Genomic DNA, 16,348 nt, shown 5'->3' with positions numbered 1-16,348 from the left:
TCATGTTGAGACTGCTACTGTGTGAAATTTGGTGTCCCAGTGTGTTAGTTAAATTACGTTTCAGTATTGTGGGAGAGGGGGCACAGATGGAGCTCCACATACATGTATAATAATAATAAAATATTTAATTTTTGGAGACAGGAAACCAGGACAGTAACTAGTTGTATACAAAACTGTCTCAGTTTTCTGGTTTTGCTTTTTTCTTTTTTAGAAAGAAAACTATTAACAGGACCCACCTATTCCAGCCCACAATGTGCTCATCAGACTATAAATACCCCCAGACAGCATGCAGCACATGTTTAATGAGGTGAACTGAAAATAAGCCCACAGGTTGGGGAGTAAAAGAAAAAAATTATGAGCAATGACACAAGCTGTGTCCCTCCTCTGCTCTCTGTCTGCCTGGAACACACCCTTACATTAATGTGTGTTTAAATGAGATGATAAAGGGACTTTATAAAACATAGGTATATGCTGACCAGTGAACAAAACAGGCTGCAGCTGTAGATGCTGTGACAGAGGGTAGAGTAATGCACTTGCAGTGCGGCGTCACTGCTGTGGTTGTGCTGTTCTCTCTTCCCAGACTGCTCTCTCGCACTCCCTTCACTGAGCACTCCCCACCTGCCCTGAGCAATTGCCCTGCCAATGACATTTAGGTCAGATAGGAGATCATTGAAAAACTAGACAACCAACTGACTGAAGGGTGTCAGCCACACTCATGACCAAATTTCCTGTCCTTTTACCCAGTGCAGGTTACGCCAGGTCAGGACAGTAGGGCAGGTTAGACTAGACATGATTAAATACAGCATGTTTAGTTCTTCTGTTCTTGTCAAGGATCCCGGCTGAAAGTCTGATAAAGTTTGACTTTTCTATCTTTCTTCATTGAATGCTAAAAGACTAAAATGCTTTTTAATTGGATAGAAATAAACCACCTGGTTATTATTTTAGTCACCACAGAAACAGATGAATACATGATCTAGCTTATCAGCAAGGTCCACTCTGTATAAACACCATTCATTTCAGTTCAAACAGGAAATAAGTAAAGGTTGAGTTTCTGTTTGGAGAGAAATGAAGCCAGAAAGATCATTCTGGGTTTTTCCACTAGGTTTAACTCAAGAGAGCTTCAGCTGTATGTACACAGACACCTGGATGGGGTGAGACTCGGCCTTGTTATAACTTATGCACAGCACTGAGTCAATAAGAGATAAAGCTCTACTCTGTGCTTTGTTTAAGGGTTAAACGTCAGATTATTGAGTGAGAGTCCCAAACACTGATCTGCTGAAGTGAAAGTGCAGACAGCAAAGTCGTGTACAAACATGTTAGAATACACCTCTATATAATATGATTTTATGAACCAGATCATCCTGAGTGTCATGATGTTAATGTTAGTAGTGCAGGAAATAGCAGCACTTCCAGGTATACAGGTCTCTTAAGGGCTTTTCAGGACACTTAACTGGCAGAATACCCTTTCACATTGCTATTTGAAATGGGACTTTCTTATCTTACCAATGGTAAACTTATTGATGTTATGTGGTCCATCAGGAACATCAGAGCTGGAATTAGAACACTGCTTTGTTGCATGTGTGAGCTTGTGTACCCGCCATTGTTTCTGAAATGCTGCAACATGGTTGATCGTATTTGTGGACAATCTAGATGTGAAAAAATAAATTCTATATTGAGTAGAGTAAAGCTTGTCAGAATAAGATACATATGTATTAATTGTGCCCTGAACACAATGCACACACAAGTTACTGCTGTTAAATAATGAGACTGAACTTATGAGGATAAAACCACGTGGTTCACAGTCACACTGAGTCTTATATATTAAAGGTCAGGTGTTCAGGCACAACTGCTTTAAGATTCCAATAAGTGGCGTCTTTACTTCACTGCTAGCTACTGACTGAAGTTCGGAGGATGTCTAAGACTATGAATGCTGGGTGCCCATGCCCATCCAAAAACTGCTGGAAACATCCAACAAATCGACCAAATTGCTCGAAATGAACTACGTCTCAGTATATGAATGTTAGCAGAAATTGACTCCATTGAAAAAGGGGAAGGTCAGGGAATTTTGCATGTTAATTTGAAAACGACAAAAGTGTATGCCAAAGTTGACCCAAAACCAAGGCCCAATCCCACTTCTACCCCTTTGTCCTTATCTTGGCCCTTCCCCTTGGTTTTCCGCGTTCACGCCAGGTGAAGGGATATTCCTTTTCTCTTTTGAATCAAGGGCTGAGGCTACATAGCCCCTAAAATGAAGACTTTTCAGGACCACACTTGAAATCAAGGGGTATGATGAATTTCCCACTATAAGTCCACTTGTGAAATGGCACAACGGACAACAAGAGAGGCCCATAAATGTAAATATATTCATCATTTATAATTGACTATAGAAAATATGACAGTTGTGTTTCCTAATATATTCAACCATCAGCTACTAGGGATAGGAGTTTGTTGTATTTTTGGTATGTTCACGTGTAAACGAAGGCTATTAACCGTATAATACATAGAGAAAAGCTGCAAGGATATAGTTAGTATGAACGAGATGGTCCAAACTTTATTGACCGTACCACATTTGATGAGGGCATCCTGTTTATCTGAATATTTATAAACTCTGATGACGCAGCTCTTTATTGGCAATGTGTGATAACATAACAGCAGTCAAGTTTATTAGGGAAATGTTTTCACGCCTATCTCTTACCACTCTGTTTCAAGGGGGAAGGGGTAGAAATGGGATTGGCCCCAACCCGATTTCAAACCACAGTTGTGTAAAAATGGTTTAATTCTTCATCAAGACAATGCGCCAACTCACACTGTGCTCTCTGTAAAGTTTCTGGCCTAAAAACAAATCTCAGTGCTTGATCACCCTCCTTATTCAACTGATCTAGCCCTGTTTGACTTTCTCCTTTTTCCTAAAATACTGAAAGAAACACCTTTAGAGTCTGTGTCAGGAGTTCAGAAAAGAACAGCAGGCTTTAACACTTCTAACTCTTAGAACTTCAGTTGGCCATATAAAGACTATCTGTATTAACGATAATTCAGGGACTGTTTTCTGGACATCCACAGTAACAGTAGGACACAGGAAGTGCTAGCAGCACTACCATTTGCCAGACTGTAAACAATTTTCATTTAACAGTGATAGAGCTGAACTGATTCTGGCTTATCACAGATGTTGTGTATGCTGGAAAAACAGACACAAACTCCCACACTATAGAATGAAAAACGTGGAGAAGGGAGGAACAACTTTTTAAAACTTTAAAAAGGACCTACTGTTGAAGTTACAAGCATTGCGTGAAGTACTTTTGTCACTTTAACAATGCTTGAGTTTATGTCTTCTTATCAATGAACATATTGAGAGCGTCAGTGCTGCCATAAACATTGACATAAACAAATGTTATGCATATTCACATTCATCACTGCAGACAGGTGCCGTACCAAGAATTAAACAGCATAGGAAAACAGCTCAGTCAAAACCTGTTAAAATAAGTCCTGAATCCTCCTGCCAGCTTTTGCTTTCACTATTACAGTCCACAGGTGTCAGTTTAACATCTGCTGTTACTGAGCTGACCGGTTTGTCAGTGTTTCACAAATGGTGTGGCATGAGCAAAGTCTCTGTGTGCCATAGGAATTTGTGTGACCATACATAATTACTACGACTATACAATAACTTAAGTTCAGTCAGGACCACATTGTCAAAAATATACATGATTTGTGGTTAAAAATAGTTTTTGTTTATTAGCAGTTAAAAATATGCACTCATTGCTGTTAGTCATATGACTGTCCTGGCATCTCCCTGCCTTTCCATGAGCCAAATGTAAAGCATCAAGCAGGAACGCCACATATTCCTGCCTTTACTGTACCTACAAGGAAAGCCTGGGGCAGGGAGATAAGCAGCAAAAACCCAGAGCAGAGCAGGCGTCAGTGACAACAGAATGACACTTATAAAGTCAGAGGTAGAATAAAGGAGGAGCTGGGGTGGAGGAGGGTTGTAAAAAAACAGCTTGCAGCACGCGTAGCCTGGCAAGAGCAGTTCAAATAAGGCAGCATGAGTGTGATTTGCCAATAGCGTGCTTAGAATGAATCAGCTTACCATCAGCTGATGAGGGCTTCAGCTGATCTCAACTATAAACTACCGTATATGGCAGTGCTTGACTCCACGGCCTGCCTGAACTAACGCTATATGCACATTTCACTGTAACAAATAAGAGGCTCTTTTGTAAAGATGGTTTAGGTGTGCATTGAAATTTGGTCTTGATCTTAAATGTGCCTTGGGCAAAACACAAATTGAAACCCACTAGGTTTGTTATGTGAGTCATATCCTGTGTCCTACAGTGGATGAGCACATACAAACAAAGAAAGGGAATGTTGAGCTATTCACTCAGTCACTGCCAAATTAAGACTTCTTAATTTTTAATGAAGATTTAGACTGGTGAGAAGCTGCAGTTGATGACTGAACCATTCGCCCATCTAACATCTGTATCTGGCTTAAATGCATCTGCTCACATCATAAACAGAAAAATGATGGACCACATAATCCAAACTCCACCTCCACTCCACTGGCTTTTGGTTCACCACAGGATTTCATTCAAGATGTCAGCTTTTAAAACAGCTAATGAATTGGCACAGCTTTATTTCAGTAAACTTCTACAGGGAAAAACCGTGAAACCGTGAAAAAGTCTACCACTCCAAATAATTTCTTTGGCTTTCTTTTCAAGATTTTCCATTTCTTCCTTTCCTTTTGTTGAATTTATTAATCTATTTTAGATTAAAAACAAACAAAGGAAAATGGGAAACCAAAAACTTTTTGTTCTTTTGTTTTCTGTGTTTTTCTTTTCATTTTAATGTCTGGAAGGGCCACAGGTAGATTTTTCCATGTTTGTTTTCCTATTTTTAAACAGGAATTAAGAAACAGACTTTTTTTTTTTTTTAATTTTTGATGTCTCATTTCAAATTAAAAACCAGTTTGCTGCTGACCCTCTGTACATGGTGTTCATGAATCTAACCAAAGCTTATCAGGGTTCCCCATGTATTGCTTTTAGGGCGTGGCAGCTCATATTTCTGGTTGGGTAGGTTTGATAATGGTGGACAGGTGGATTTCTGACTGAACACCCAGTCACTTCAGATAAAACTGCCAACGTCTTCACTGTTTAGGGTTGGTTTACTACGATAGGGATTAAAAAATAAATAAATATCACCTATTTCAAAAAATATTTTTCCTCCTAATAATCTTCTAGGGGCCAGATGGGAATGTCTGGGGGGTTCTAATGTGACCCTTGGGCTGCTGGTCCAGACTGTGGTTGAATAGAATCTGCTACTGTGTGGTGTTTTGTGATGGCCATCTTGCTCCAGACCTCATACTGTGAAAACAAAACTGTTGTCACCATGTGTGGGGTGTATCACATTAAAAAATGGTTATGTTTTAAACAAATCTTTCAGTGTGAGCCCGGCTTTGGAGTGTGGAAAAACATCACCACTAAGGAAAAAAACACAGACATTTCTGAGCAGGATGTTAGTCAGGTTCTTTCTTTCAACACTGAGGATTTAACTTCAACCACATGGAAGCAATTCCCCTCAAATCTGAGACGGCGCTAAAAAAAAAAAAGTCATTAAAAACACCCAGGAAACAGCCAGCTGGTTTACATGATAAAGATGAACTGAAGGGAGACTATGGAGGAGCTGTAATGGATGTTGCTCGGCATGTATAGTAACCCATACTGCTGAATGTGCAGGGGAAGCTCATCAACATTTTATGATCTCGTTTTTGGGAATAATGCATTATCTTGCCATTAACGGGCCTTTACCTTCCTAACCTACAGGAACCACATGCATTATAAAAATATATTGAATTAATCTCAAGGCAGCCTTTTAGCAACTTAATAAAATGAAAACCATACTAAAGGTTTTACCTCTCCATGTGTCAAATGTTGCTTCACTCCAGAGTTTTGCAATACAAATCAGCTGTATTTGTATTAAAACATTTTTTGCAGCTGTCATATTTTTGAATAAGAAAAACCTTAACCAACAGAGGAGAGGCACAAGGCCTACAGGATATGAGAAAAGTACATGTTTTTCAGTACTGTAATGTCACTACAAAGTGTAATTAATCAATAACAAGCCTGAGTAAAAACCTAGTATATGACTGGCCGCAACTATCTGGGATGCCTGTTGAAATGCCTAATTGGCAGAGTGATTTTGTCATTATTGTTATTTTTTGTGAGCCAAATTTACTGTGGCAACTTAAATGTATGCTGTCCTCTCTCTCTCTGTCTTTCCTCTTAATAAAGCTCTTCTCTGTGTACCTATCTACAGAGACATGTGTCAGACTTCACTCGTAGAGACAGACAGTGTCACTGGAGATTAACTGTTTGTTTTTTTTGGTAGATATATATATCATTATATATATTATATTTTGGTAGGTGTGTAAGGGTCTTTAAATGTGTAAAATTAAGCTGAATTTCTACTTTAGTATTTCTATCCTTTTTTATATCCATTAATTATCAACAACCAGGACATTTATCATATTCCCTGCAAATAAAGGCATGCTAAACGTGAAAGTATAGCATTCTCTTAACAATGCAAATGCAGAGATTATAACATTTATTTGTTCCCCATAAACATATAGTATTAATGGAATATTTACCATTTTTTTTACATAGCGCACACCCCTGGCTCACCGGGTGACACACAGACACACAGCTGGAGCGCACACACACAGCGCTGATGCGCTGGTCCTCCGTGGTCAGAGAGGAGCTTTAGGAAGAGAAAGTTTTGCTGTTTATCTTCCAGTATTTTAAAACTTTTTCCCTTAACAGATAGAAGCCTGAGGTCTACACTACCGACATGTTAGCGTGCGTTTCAGTTCAGGTGTGTGCGTCACGCTTATGGAGCATGAAAGCAGACGAGAAGAGCAGACGACGCTGCTGTGATAAGACGCACGAACAGTCAAAGAGAAAGGGACGACAGGAGAAAGAGGGGGACAGGAGATTATGATGGAAAAATTAAAAACCAAAGATTGTGCACAACCCTCAAATCACGAGTCCGAATCAAGTACAACAACAGTGGTCCAGTTCAGCGTAAACAGCAGCGGTCTTACAGAGACATCCAGGCTAACATAATGTCAGACAATATGGACCAGCCCACCACCTCGATCAGAAAGCCATGTCGTAACACACCAGGAGTGGATCTTTCAGTGTTGCTCTCCGCGCTTCTTTGGCTGAGACATGACGTGTGGTTCAGACAAAAGCGCTGCTGCGGCTCAGTCCCAGAGAATGACTAGCAGGCCTGCTAGTCAAATATTCAGACAACACGATGGATATATGATGTTTATATAAGATATACATGTTGATTTGTATGCCATGGCTACCGGGCCATAGATCACCCTAAGGTCAGGAGACAGGCAAATTTGCTGGAGTGCTTGTCTTTTTTGCACTTGAACAAGGCACAGCAGGAAAAAACATCTTATCTGCTGAAGGTGTGTTTTTATCCAGATTTCACTTTTCTTTAGTCCTGGATGATTAAAAGAAGTGGACTGTGGCTTTGTCTCTCTCAAAGCAGCAACAGCTCAGTCCCTCCTGTCTGATGGTGTCTCGATGCTAAGGTTTAGCAAAGTATCTGATGATCGATATGTTCTAATCCTGATATGTATGCCACAATAAAAGTCTCTAGAGCTGATCATCATTGAAGACTTTTATTTTGAAGAACAACATCAGGAAATGGGGTGTTTTTTAGCAGCAACTTCACAACAAAGACATCTCATAAACTAGAGAGAAACTTAACTTCACATATACCTGAACATTAGATGTTAGGAATACCTGAAGAGTAAGTAAAACTGAGACTTTTTGGCTCTAAACTGTCTGTCAGGACATGAATAAGACTGCTCCTCTGGAGGCTTGAAAAACAGAGTTGTAACATAGCAGTATAGCAGACAGATTATTCCTCCATTCAGGTTGTAGCATTTTTTAAATTTAAGAAAATCATCTTTTTTATGACTGGGTGTGGATTTGACCTATTAACTGACACGCCCACACTACCCTGGAGCAGATATCAATGCCTCATTTTTTATGATATTTCTGTTTAATTTAATAAAATTAGAAATGTTTTCATGACTGATTTTTGGTTTGGCCAGGTGGTTCATAAGGCAATACTCTGACATAAAACAAACCCAAAATACAGATCTTCTTTTATCACTTTGCAGGGACTTTTAACATCTGAAGTTCTGTGATCAAACCATTTTGCCAAAGACAATTTTAAGATTCAATCAACCACAGCATAGTAAAATATGGTCATTATGGTTTGATCAAGGTGAAAGTTGTTATACCTGGCCTACATTCAAAATTAAAATGTGCACATGCTGGCTAAGAAAGCATTTGTTCTTTATGTTGCAATAAATCCTAACTTATGTAATGTGCTCCGAGTGAATACTCAAATGGTATAAATGGATGAAATCTTGTAGCCCTAAAGAATATCACTACCTTTTAAAACAACCCTTAAAGACACTAAAACAATTATCATAAATAGATAAAGACACATGGCAGACATGCTCGTTCAGTGAACTGGTGACCTACGTTGGCTGTAGGTATGAGCGAGAATGTCCCTGGTTGTTTGTCTGTCTCTCTGTGTCAGCCCTGATTAATTGTCAAACAGTCCAGGGTGTACCTCTTTCCCAATTGGATAGGCTCCAGACCTCAGCAAGGACATTAAAAAACAGCAACTTTTTTAGTATAAGTGAAACCTTCAACACACTTTTGCTAATGTCAGAACAACAAAAAACAAGTACATACGTTTTTGCAGAGAGTAGTAGAAAACAAGGGGATGCAAATTATAAAAAGTATCTAAATCAAGATTGAGGAAGTTTCAAGATCTAGAATCTTCCTCTGTTTTGTTGGCACTAACATGTCTGTGCCTCAGCCCTACCATTAAACTCTTGGCACTCATGCTTGTTCACACAGACACCTGTAATCTTTTTTGCCCTCCGTTAATAATTCACAAGAGATAGAAATTGATCTGAAAAACAATTTCAGCATAGCAGAGCTGCTCTCATAAGCCAGTGTTCATATTTACCTTTGAGAGGATTCTTCAATAAACAGTAACCACAGAGGATTTAACACTGTTGTAGAGAAAGCATGAAGCTTGTTTAAGTTTTATTTTTTCTCCTCTGTTATGTGTTTTTTGAATGGGGACTTTATGTAGTAGCCTGTTTTGACGTTTTGGTTTATGATTTTATCTTGTAAATATAGATTTTCTTTTTTTTTTTCATTTTTCACATCCATTTTTCAAAGCTTCAAGCTGAAACATTTGGTAGATGGTACTGGACTGGAGCTTGTATAGTGCTTTTCCAGCTGTCTGACTCAAAACACTTTTACACTGCAGGTCACACGATCACCTATTCACCCTTTTACTCGGTTCACTCCACATTCATACGCAGATGGCAGAGGCTGCTATGGAGAACTGGTCATCAATATTAGCTAATCCCATTTATATGCATCCTACACATTACTGTGCCGATGTAGCAATGGGAACAGCCTGGGGTTAAGTGTTGACATGTAATTGCAGGAGCTATGGTATCAAACAAACTCACAACCTTACCATTGCAGGACAACCGACTCTACCTACTGAGCCACAGTTGCCCCCAAACGTGCCCTGTCTACGTTACTTGAGAAGAACAAGGTGGTAGCCAAGGTTACAACAGTTAACTGAAACTAAATAACTAAAACTAAAATTCAAAAATCCTTTTAGTTAACTGAAACTAAATAAAAGCTAAGCTTTACAAAAAAATGTAAACTAACTCAAACTGTATAGTGCACTTACAAAACTAACTAAAATAAAGTAAAAATGGAGACAAAATATCCTAAGGTTTAGTCTTTGACACAACCATACTGACTGGCACCTACTCATGAGTCTGGGGAGTGTAAAAGTGCCTGATCTGATTGGTTAAGACTTTACACAGTGGTAGTTTAATGTATGGAGTTGTATTCAAACATCATCTTTAAATAAATAAAAAAAATGATAAGTGAAGAGTAGCGTGTTTGAATATGTTTTTAAAAATGTATGACGTTCATTCAGCCCTGACATCCATCTAAAAAAAATTAAACTAACACTAAAACTAATAAAACTAAACTAAAACAAAGCATTTTTGCAAAATTATAAACAAAACTAAAATAACAAACCAGCAGTCAAAACTAATAAAAACTAAACTGAAATCGAATACAGAAAGTAAAATGAAATAAAAATAGAAACTAATGAAAAATCCAAAACTTTTATAACCTTAGTGGTAGCTAGCTACAGTGGGGTTTGGCATGAGTTCACTAACTGGCTCCACTGACAGTGAACAAAGCTAAAGGCTGCATACAACGCCATATGTTTTGTTGCTCCGACTGGCCTGCAATGAATTTGACGGGCAGAAAGTTCATCCAATTCCCTCTGAGAATCTTTTTGAAAATTTCTGCCCTCCCTACACACCTTTTGTGGGCTCTTGCCTAGACGGATGTGAATTTTCTCTCCTACCATGGATATATGAAACAGTCTATCTGACATGTCAGGTTAGGTCATGTGTACAATGTAAAGAAAATCTCATCTATAAAGAACCGTGAGGTAAAGCTATCCATCTTTGAACAATGTTATCACTCATTGCATATTTTTCTAATGTTGTGCAGGCCTGATTTCCTATACAATAGCGCTACATATTACCAAAACATATGTAAACATGTTTTATATGCACTTATATGTATGTTAAAAATCACACAACCATGCTCTGTCAAGATTAGATTGGCATATGTTAACTAAGATCATGGCAAACCTTTACTTTATCAGTTTATAAAAATGTCTTTTTATAAAATAAACCTATATACTGTAAACCTATTTTATCTATGAAAAAATGAAAATTGATGTTGATTTTTGACAGTAATCGATCTTTTTTTTTTTTCATTCCTGGGGTTCGGGTGGGGGGGGGGCCACCGATCTATGTGAACCGTAGGCAGCAGCTAAATCTCCTGCTGTGATGCTTTGTACTGATATTCAGAGTCACAGTTAAAATCTCAAGTACTTTACACCACTCTGGTATGCCTCTTGTCCAATCAGATTACTTTGTTGATACCTATGTTGTATAATCGAAAAAAAAAACCAAAAACAAAAAAAGACTTGGATTTGATTCAGGGATGCTTGCCATGCATGTTATAAGTAAGAGTGAATCAAACTCACTGAGATCGAGTAGATGAGAGCAGCAACTCCGAGCGGCAGGCAGCAGCAGAGCATGTTGAAAATGGAGTAGCACAGGTAGTCATTGATCGGGTGCTCCGGCTGGGGCTGGGTCACGTACTGTGCAGGCTGGACAGTGACGGTCTGCTGGCCTGGGAACGGCTGACCATATCCTCCATACTGCTGAGGCGGGGCTCCGAAACCCTGCAAGTCAGAAAAATACTTATTCAAAACAAAACTTAACAGATGTGCCAAGTGAAACCAACTGGATGAAAATAATTTGGAGAGGCAGTGAAGTGTGGTTAAAGGGAAGGTTAACATGAGACAGCATGCTTGTGGGTCAGCAGAACACAGGAAATGAAACTGAAATACAGCATCCAAAAACACCTGTCCTCATTCCTAATTCAAAAGTACAAAAAGTTTTCTGTTTTTTTCCAGTTGAATTAAGGGACCTAGGTGGTAATCTGGTTATTTTCTGTTTTAAATAAAATCTCAGAGCTGTTTATTTCATATAGGAATTTTATGCTATCAATACAGGCATTCAGATTCTACATCTGAAATGACATATGCAAGTTAAACCGTGGTACAACTTGAAGCAGTTTCTAAAAGTTAATCCAACTATTCTCATTCCACAGTGTAGAAAATACAGAGTGCACACGATCAGAGTGGTACCACCTCTGCTTCACTTTGCTGCAGGAAAAACCCTGATATCGGTGCATCCCTAAATGCCAGTATCTGAGGAAGTAGTGTTTACTAATGTCAAATATAACAAGTTCTCAAATAGTGAAAATATGTGATCCAATTGTGTCGTGAACCCCATTTAGCTATGCTGTATCCTGATTTTAGTTAATCACAACATCTCCTAACTCTCTAATTATTCCTGCACAAAAGTAAGATATTTTTTCCTCAGTCAAAAAGTAAAAAATAAAATATACCTTTTTAAACATTTAAATACAGAATGCACTACATAAATCAGGAAAAAAAAGATTTTTGGCTTGTGATAAATTGTCTGGTCTAAAACCTGCTTTATGGCAGCGTTTACAGATTAAAATGACAACAATGAACTGGCCGGTGTTGTTCCTGATAATCCTGTCTACCTTTGTAGATGATAAACAGGTTTGGATTTCAGTCTATTTCATAACCATTGAGAAATTCCCCACTTTAAGTAGGTCACCACCTTTAAACAGACCTGTGAACTCTCAACAAACAAATTGTATTCTAAAATATTTTCCTAAAGTCTCATGTGACTGTTAGAATTTTATTAAATTTAACTACAGAAAAATGCAATTTCAGCTAGAAGATGTCTTCATGGCATGTGAAGATATATCTCTAACATATGAGAGGTGGTATGATAGGCATTGGGTGCTTGGATTAGAAGTATGGTAAACCGGATGTGGATGGAGAAAACAACACCCTGAAAAATAAACTGCAGATATATATGTATATGTATATATATGCATACACATATGCATATATATATATATATATATATATATATATATATATATATATATATATATATATATATTTTTTTTTTTTTTTTTTTGCAAATTAGTATTAGAAAGAAAACCCAATTAAAAACATTGTAAAAGTGTCGGGGAGATGACCATTAAAATGTATGTAATTAGCTTGTTAGCATATTTTAAATTAGCCTCCAGTTACTGAAACATAGACAAAACAAGTTTGCTAAGCAGCATCCCGTTATGTGTCATTAAGAGATAATTATGAACCTTTCTTTTTCCCTCTGAGGACCGGTATACCGGGCTCTCTACCTGTGGTGGGTATCCAGGTTGCTGTGGTGGGTATCCAAGTTGCTGCTGGTACGGGTGGGGGCTATCCTGGTATGGCGGAGGGGCAGGCTGGCCCATGGTGGACTTCTCACCAGACCAGTCCGAAGGTGGGGCAGTTGCTGACTTCGCGGGGTCCATGATGCAAGGAGAGTAAAAAAGTAACTTGAAGTAAAAAGTGAAGTTAAAGTCTAATTTTCTTAAAGTGCAGCCGGTGGAGTTCCAGTTGTCACACTTCACCTGTCACGATGGGAATAGCGATGTTCAACTTTGGATGTTTGATCAAAATTCCTCCCGAGTGTCAAGTCAAACAACGACATTGATGAACTTCCGGTGCCGACTTGTAAATTAAAAGCACGGCTGAACTTGAAAGGCTGTAGTAGCACGTTTACGTTTTTTAATGCATATTTGTGGAGGATATGATGCCAGTAAGTAAGGGATTATCACAGTGATACATTATTCGAAGTTTCCTTCGAAGAAATGTTTTTTTTTCTTTTTATTATTATTAATATCATCATCCTTTTACACTTCTTCTTTATATTAACAACGTTATTGTCCAAAGATTTTTTTTCCTCTATTATTATTTTTTTTTCTATTTAGTCACTCACATAATTATCTATATTTTTTCTCTCTCCTAATGTTCAACATACTTGGCCCTTTTTTCTTACACACAGTTAGCAGGGTCTTATAACCCAATGTACAGTTTGTCCCCCTTTTTAAAACCACAGTTATCCAGTCTTGTTGTGCACATCTAGTATACAAAAAATGCTTTATTTAATCAAAATAGTTTCACACCAAACCTTACTACAACCATCTCTCAAGAAGAATTAATTATAGCAACTATTTTCATTTGTTTTCTGTCATTAAAATGCCTTTGTTTTTGTTTGTCTTTTAATTTTCAGTATATAATATTTCACAAACATGAAATGAATTAACCCTTTAAAGCCTGTTGTTGCATTATTGATACATACTTTTATGATACCTCTATCTAATCAATATGATCAATAAATTACTAAAAAACTTCTGAATACAATCTGATAAATGATAAAAATGCCCTCAAGTGGATTATCAGTCACCAAAAACACCTAATGTATCAAATGAGATCCAAAATATATTTGTTAAATTTTATGGAAATTTTTATTTTTTGGGGATTTCAGTAGAAAGTTTAAGAAACATTTCAGTTCCAAAAAATGAGAATTTTCTGGCTATCATTTGTGTTTTCAGGCCTTAAGGGGTTAATCAACAGATACATGAATGAATGAATGAATGAATGAATGAATGAATGAATGGATAAATGCTTGATACCCTATTAATGAAATATATATGAACAGTATAGAATATGAAACTTAGACATTTTACCATTTCTTTAAATATTAGCTCATATTGAATTTTATGGCAGAAACGCATCCCATAAAAGTAGGGACATGGCCATGTTTCCCATTGTGCAGGATCCCATCGTACTTTGACAAGTCTGTAAACTTCTTGGAAGTGAGGAGACCAGTTGCTGGAGTCTGGGAGAGGAATGTTATTCCATTCTTGTCTGCTGTCTGATACTGGCTGCTCAACATACCTGAGTCTTCTTTGCTGGTATTTTATGATACTGCAAATCTTTTCTATTGGTGAAAGATCTGAACTGCAGACAGGCCAGTTCAGCACCTGGACTCTTCTACTGTTAAGCCATGCTGTTGTAATGGATGTGGTATATGTTTTAGAATTGTTTTGCTGAAAAAGTCAAGACCATCTCTGAACGAAACCTAGTCTGGGGGCATATGTTGCTCTAAAGATCTTCGGTCTTGTCCTTGCACACAGAGATTTCTCCAGGGTACTGTGGATGGCGAAATATTCAAAGTTTTTGCAAATTTGAAATTAAGGAACATTTTTCTGGAAGTGTTCCAAAACATACTGATGCAACATACTTTGCCCATCCTTAATACTGAGAGACTCTGCCCCTATAAAATGTTCCTTTAAAACCCAATCCTGTTACTGACCTTTTGCCAATTAACCTAATTAGTAGCAAAACTCTCCTAAAGTGCTTTCATCTATACTTACTTTTACAGCCGTTTGTTGCCCTGTCCCTACTTTTTTTGTGAATGTTGCTGCCATCACATTCAAAATGAGCTAATGTTTTTCAGTTTCAATATTGGATATGTTGTTTATGTTCTATTGTGAATAAAATATATTATCATATGGATTTATGAGGTTTGAAAATTGAATTCATTTTCATTTTTTTTTTTTAGCACCCCACCTTTTTTGGAATTGATTGTGGCCACACAAAACAAAGTAGCTGGTCTTTGATACTACAAGTACTGCTACTTATTTAAATAATAATAATAATAACAATAATGTCAAGAACCAGCATATCTAACATCTTTCAATAAAATCCTAACATACAAATATCATTAAAAAAAATATAAAGTCTTCTGTCGTTTTAATGTGAGTGAAACTTTGAAATCTTTAAACGTCGCTTAAACACACTGTCCAGTATTATTCCAGGCTTTTATTTTGTTTAGAACGCACAACACACTAATTTCCGGTCTCACCCGGGGTACCACTGTCCAACTTGACGCTAGTGTCACCCTCATTACATTGAGCCAATAAACGCAGAGGGAGGGGCCGGGGGGCCAAGCGGGGCCTCCTGCAACATTCAGGCTGAAATTCACGGGAAAACAAAGCGTTGCCAGTAAAACAACCAGCGAAACGTCAGGCTGCCAGCATCACGTGGTTTGAATTCAGCCTGAGTGCTACCAGCCAAATTTCTCGCTCCCCTCTTTACATAGCCTGACTCTCTCATTTCTACTTTTTTCTATTACTTGAATCTTTTTCAAGGACGGGGGCTGTTGAAAAGAGAATATCATGGGTATTTAATAACGACCTGCAATAAAAAAGAAGATGCCCGTGATTGTTTCCACTAGATGGCGACATAGTCTGGTCAGCAGGCATGCACGAGCCAGCACATGTAGTTACAAATATTTTATTCGGTTTCCGATCTCTATGTGTTTTATTTTGTCCTTTGTCAGCTGCAAACTACCTTCTAACAGGCCTATGCCATAAAATATTTTCATCTTGTAACTTTTGATCAACAACACCCTAACCAAGCAGTTATGTTTATTTGTTTTTTGTTTTTTTTTTTGAAACTTCAGAGGTGAAAAACCTTGATTTTTATTGGTTTTATTGTTTAATATGAAAAACCAGAACTTAAAATTGATTTTTTTTAAAAAAAAAAGGCTGATAACGTGATAATGATCCAATAGATTTTCAACAGGTGTTTTCACTTTTGTGCTTATGCTTGCATCTCCTCTCAGAACCTCTCTGCCTCTAGATGGCAGTCAAAGATTGGTTGAGTAACATGGCCTTCACTGAAGAAAAAAAGAAGA

The 16,348-nt window shown here is 37.7% G+C and overlaps 1 protein-coding gene across 2 annotated transcripts in view; it reads right to left on the bottom strand.

The window, feature by feature from the left end:
• si:dkey-33i11.9 (synapse differentiation-inducing gene protein 1-like) overlaps positions 1–13,274 on the bottom strand; it is a 44,059-nt gene extending 30,785 nt beyond the window's left edge. The window contains exons 1-2 of one of the 2 annotated variants that reach the window (XM_041794012.1): positions 12,918–13,274; positions 11,191–11,391 (exon numbers count right to left, since the gene is read on the bottom strand). In XM_041794012.1, coding sequence (XP_041649946.1) covers positions 11,191–11,391; positions 12,918–13,115 — 399 coding nt within the window. In that variant the 5' untranslated portion in view covers positions 13,116–13,274. The remainder of the gene's footprint in view (positions 1–11,190; positions 11,392–12,917) is intronic. The other variant, XM_041794013.1, reaches the window with a different exon arrangement.
• Between the last annotated feature and the right edge of the window lie 3,074 nt (positions 13,275–16,348).

The sequence above is a fragment of the Cheilinus undulatus genome, linkage group 8 (genome assembly GCF_018320785.1).
Source record: "Cheilinus undulatus linkage group 8, ASM1832078v1, whole genome shotgun sequence".
In the NCBI taxonomy this organism is placed as follows: Eukaryota; Metazoa; Chordata; class Actinopteri; order Labriformes; family Labridae; genus Cheilinus; species Cheilinus undulatus.
Note: the sequence above shows the minus strand (reverse complement) of the source record. Positions and strands in the feature narration are given on the sequence as shown.